At 39.8% G+C, this 5,589-nt stretch overlaps 1 protein-coding gene across 1 annotated transcript in view; it reads right to left on the bottom strand.

Annotated features, from left to right (window-relative positions):
* Positions 1–5,154, bottom strand: part of LOC106882582 (keratinocyte-associated protein 2) — a 37,629-nt gene extending 32,475 nt beyond the window's left edge. The window contains exon 1 of the mRNA XM_052978279.1: positions 5,079–5,154. Coding sequence (XP_052834239.1) covers positions 5,079–5,139 — 61 coding nt within the window. The 5' untranslated portion in view covers positions 5,140–5,154. The remainder of the gene's footprint in view (positions 1–5,078) is intronic.
* Between the last annotated feature and the right edge of the window lie 435 nt (positions 5,155–5,589).

The raw sequence follows: 5,589 nt of genomic DNA, 5'->3' as shown, positions 1-5,589 counted from the left end.
TATTCGTAAATTTAGATTACTTTTTTTTTTTTTGCCCTAAATTCGGCCTAGCCTAGCCTAGAGACAAGTTAATTCGACTTAGTCGTTTTTCGACGTAAGTCGTGTCTCCTGGAACAAATTAACGACGTAGGGTGAGGTATGCCTGTACTGCACATATTCATTACTAAAAATATTTTTAAGGTACAATTATGCATCAGAAGAAACATTTTATGCGCGTGATTTATGACGTAGTCGTTATTTTGGTAGCGGCGGCGGTAGCAGCAGCAGCAGCAGCGATGGTAGTGGTTATATAGTTCAGGTCATCGACCGATTGACGAGACGTGACCCGCACAGGCATGCTTCAAGTTAAATACCACTTCCTTTGTCTAGCCGAGGACTATACTTCGCGATCTGGTATGCTGTTGGGAGGAATACTTATACAGCATAGGCAGTATGAATCTAGTGAAGGCGAGTGACCTAGTGGTTAGGATGGTGCACTCACAATCGTGGTTTCGATTCTCGGACCGGGCGGTGCAGTGTGTTATGTTCTTCAGTAAAACACTTCATTTCACGCTGCTTCAATGCACTCGGCTGTGAATGTGTAGCCCCTGCGACAGATTGGCATCCCGTTTAGGAGGAAATGTGAGTTCGGTCATGGAGATTGAATAACCGGCTTTACGGTTCCTATGACTCGAAATGCTCAGTTGTTGTGTAGGGGGGGGGGGTGACGATCATGGTGATCATGATGGCGATGATGATGAATGGTGAGTCTGGGCAGGTTTACTATAAGCAGGAAACTCTCCTCAAGCTGAGACTTGATTCCTAGTCATAGATATTTCACGTTCAGAAACGATATAAGCATCATAGCCCCCAATTCCCTATACAGTAATGCTTCGATATACGAGTTAATGTGTTCGGAGACTGCTCGTAAAGCGAAAACTCGCAAAACGGAGCAATAATTTCCAATAGTAGTAATGTTATAAATCGTAATTCGTTCCCAGAAAATATTTTACCTATAAAATTTATCATACTCGTAAATAAATGGCAATAAAACAAGAGTAGAATGTAAAGAATATTTTATGTAAAATAAAAGGAATGTCAAGATCATTTACAATAAAAAATATTATTATTATAATTGTTTTCTGAATCACTTTCACTCGCACTAGACTGGCACACATCATCACTTTTGGACGCGATTGCCGATTCACAAGCACTCGTAGACGGACTTGTAGATTTCTTTTTAAAAACAAGTCTAGAGTTATTTGCTAAGAAGAAGCTTTTCTTCACTCTCAATAAATTTCTCGCTAACACGCAGAAGCTTTTGTTATGGTTGTAGAAACTTTTGCACTTCGTTCAAAATTTGGATCTTGTGCTTGAAAAATACAACTCGTAAACCTGGAGTCTCGTAAAGTGAGGCATTACTGTATTCTTTTCATGAAATACTGAAATTTGGTTTCTGTCTCTCAATCTCAAGTATTTAAACTATCCTTTCAATCACAGATACAGTCAAAAAACTAAAAGGTTTCACCCATAGGCTTCAAAGTTTGGCTCAATGCCACATTGTAGTAGCAGTTGTGATGGGTAACGTAAAATCGATTGAATAAATTCCGATATATTTATCAATTTATAAAAAAAGAAATAAGTCGGTGATGTTATTAAACTTCTTTCCTACTACGACAATGACCACCGCCACCACCATTACTTCTACTACTACTACCACCACCACCACTCCTACAATTACTACTACTACTTGTTACTTGTCATCGTCGTTATCGTTTAGCCCAAGATCAGCTCTGCTCAAACAGACCTTTGATCAAATGAGATATCTTTTTGTGAGATATCGTTAATGCGTTGGAGAAAATGCCTTGCAGTATTACCTCTAACTCTCTCCACTCTCGTGTTTAAATTCAGCCACCGAGGCCCGCTTTGCCTTTCATCTTTTAATAATAATAATTAATTCGTTTTATTGGCCACAAGGGCTAATATCAATTAAAGACATATAAGGACAAAGACAGGACGAAGGTTACAAAAGGTTTTGTCCGAAAAGGTAGGAAAGTTCGTCTAAACAGAGGAAGAAAACGGAGAAAGATATAATAAATAAATAGATAAATAAATAAGTAGAACTCCCAAAGGGGGAAAGCAATCCATGATGATGGATTGGTGTAACGCTCCCTTTTTTAAGTATTTGTTATGCCTAGCGGCCACTTGAGTGGTGAGTGAATTATCACGACTAAACCAACTTAACATGGATGATGATTTATAAATTTTACTAAAAAAAAAATGGATTGTATAAGCTTTTAACAGTGGAATAATAAAAAAAATTGTTTTGTGTCTGGGGAGAGTCATATTATCTTAATGCTTTATTATTTAACACGCTCATCAATAAAGACAAAACTTGTAAATTTTCTCTATACATTGCAAGTTAATGACTGCCCTGTGCCTGGTGAAATCTAGCTAAATTTTCTATATCAGGTTCAATGTGAGTCAAAAGAAGTCGTAAGTCTCCTTGACATATTGCAAATTATTTCGTTGTTTATATAAGTACTACTATGTGCAAACTTTAGTATGTTAATTATGTTTCCTCACTGCCCCCCTCGACATGCTCGGAGTCCCCATGGTGGCGGTGCCGCCCAAGTTGAGAACCTCTATGATACGAACAAGCTTAATCAAATCATTGATTAGATCTAATTTTTTTTTTCTCACATTAGTACTTTTTGTATTTCAGAATTATGATTGCTTGTCAAGTGACTTAATCTGAGAACGTTTATTCAAACTGAAACAAGTTAGTCATTAAAAAAAAAATACGTTGCTGTGGTGATGCAGACATGGCTGTCTTGTTAAGTTCGCCTTGTAATCACATAATTTCAAGTTCAGTTCCAATGCATGGTGCTTTGAGAAAATTCCTTTACAATAGACCCGAATCAACCCAGTACCTTGTGAGTGAATTTGGTTAACGAGGGAAACCTATCGTATGTATATGTGTGTGTAAAAATTAACACTTCCTTCTCCAAGCCAAGATTCGAAACCGAATCCAAGAATTCTCGGTCGTCCAAACCACCACAATCAACAGGCGGGAAAACAGGTTTTCTTTGTCCTGTCAAAAAGTGATTGATCAACTCCTTTTAACCTTTTAACTTCAGGCGGAGTTCAAATGGACAGGAGCTGACCTATTTAGGTACAGACTCTGCTGTAGTATGTCTGTCCTTCTAGCTGCCACGATTCTTATAAATTCAGTGGTCAACAAGACAGAGGGAGAGAAGGCCCTATGCAGCCAAACGAGGAAGGTTTACAACACGACAGCTTTTCTCAGAGACCAGAGCAATGTTCGAAGTTCTGCGGTAGACTACTGTATCAGATGACTACATACATACACACACAAACATATATTCAATTGTGACATATCATTTCCACAGATGTACCCTGTTTCTATTTCTAGCAACTCGTGGCAGTTGTCAACATTTTGCATGTAGTGAAGAATTATGTGTACCAACGACAAATTATTTTTAATTATGAATCCATTCACTCATTTGTTTACTTCAAAGGCATACACATTCCTTTTGCATCTGTTTTCCATGATACTCACCTAACCACTACACATACGGATGTTTTGTGCATGCGATCGGGAATTTCAATCAAGCAGCACTTTCCTGTATCCCTTTCTTCTGCACCAAACACACAGTATCCGTTATGCCACTCTCCTCGGTAATATTTCCGATGCATATACTTCCATTCATTTATTTCCACAATAATCTGACACCCTGCAGCATCCACTCCACCGAGTTGTGGGTGTGCTCGCAAATGCTACGTCTCTCAAGAAATTACACCAACAAACCGCAGTATTATATTTGCAGCACAAAATCATTTCGTTTTGCGAATAGTCTCTTACCTACATATACATTAGCTGAATTGTGATGGGTAGAGTCAAATGACTTTCTCAAAAAGTTCATATAGTCCTAGTAAATTCACAGGAACAATGTCACCTCCCCGTCCGTTATTTCTCATCCCCGGCATGTAACTGTGTTGGCTAACATGCAAGCCATCAAATGGTTTTGTCAGTAGTGCTCGTTGCTGGGTATGGTATGTTTGTACGGTGTACCTCAGCTGCTATTTGTGAAAAAGCAGTAGAGGTCTAGAATTTATTGTACATGTAGGTGCATGTGGACTGGCATAACGAGGGAGTTTTTTTCATGAAATTTTAGGGTGTCAGTGTTGTCACTTCGGGTGGGGGGGATATTTTACTTTCACTATTTCACGACGGTAAACTTCATGTTAACCCTATAGTGGATTTAACGAAGGTTAATGACTTTCCGACAACAGTGTGGAGGCTTAGAAATCCTAGGTTAGTGTCCGATGTGCTGTAAGAACACTGGAAGTGAAGTACCCATTAGCTTTTGTTAAAGCATGTTCTTTAGAGGAGGGCATTATTGTGTCCACAACTAAACCGGTGGAATTATTGGACGGACGGGCTGGGTTCCACAGCCAGCTCCGAGCTTAAACCTTCACTTCCTTTGAATGCCAGTTAAGAGGCAAATGCTGAAGGAAAAGTAACTGATTAGAAAAATAACTCATTTAAAGTAAATATATAAATTGAAGTACGAATTTAAAACAAACGCACTTTCCGGGGTGGGGGGGGGGAAGCAATGTTTATGATTTTATCTATAAAAGATAGGCTAAGATAGTTACATTCTCTACATCACTTCCATTTGATTATTTGCGCATTTTTACGAAGCTTTACTCGAACTATCCTCTAAATTGTTTGAACACAACACTTCTGAGTGACTCAACATTCCCTGTTGAACGGGAAATAATCTTTCTTTTTAAAGCAGCTGATACAAAATTACAACTGGAATGAATATATGTGATTATACTTATTTTAGACGATAATAAACCCGAGCAATGCCGGTTACGAATACTAGTAATTTATAATACGAAAATGTATAAAAACGTTGTGTGAGTTTTAGACATGTCTCTTGCACGAGATCATTGTCATTTGTTTCGTTGTTAGCATTATTAAGGTGCCATTTAAATTAACTTTTGTGGTGAGATGGAGGAAGAAGACAACAAGAAGCAAAAGGACAGAATGAAACGTTGGACCTTACCTTGCCGACCGCAGCGGAGTACACGATCGGTCCTGATCAGAACACGTCTTTCTCGTAACATCGCTGTTTTCTGACTGACTCCACGTGCCAGCCTTCGACCGCGTGTCGCCGACTTCCGAACTGACCCTTCCGGTCTGGCTTCACCTCTGTTTGCCTCACCCCTCTCCACCACAACACACAGCTCATAACACCACACGCTCCCCTGATCTATAGATCATTCAACCGGCTCTCCCACTCACTCCTCGCTCCCGAACTACCTTAAATTGGTTTCATAATCAGCCAACCAGGGAGGAGGGTACCGCTCCCTCTGTGGTCGCTGTGCGACCCCGGGACTGGCCTGAGTTCCTGGCGCGCTGCCTTCATCATCTTGCCTACTGCTGCTGTCTTCATCATCCTGCCCACTGCAGCTGGTTCCATCCTCTGAAGCACTGACAATCTTCCGCACATCAAAAACATGGCGTGGCATACCATCGACTGAGACGTTGTTCTTTGAATTGATGGAGGTTATAGT

This window comes from Octopus bimaculoides, chromosome 2 (genome assembly GCF_001194135.2).
Source record: "Octopus bimaculoides isolate UCB-OBI-ISO-001 chromosome 2, ASM119413v2, whole genome shotgun sequence".
Taxonomy (NCBI): domain Eukaryota; kingdom Metazoa; phylum Mollusca; class Cephalopoda; order Octopoda; family Octopodidae; genus Octopus; species Octopus bimaculoides.
Note: the sequence above shows the minus strand (reverse complement) of the source record. Positions and strands in the feature narration are given on the sequence as shown.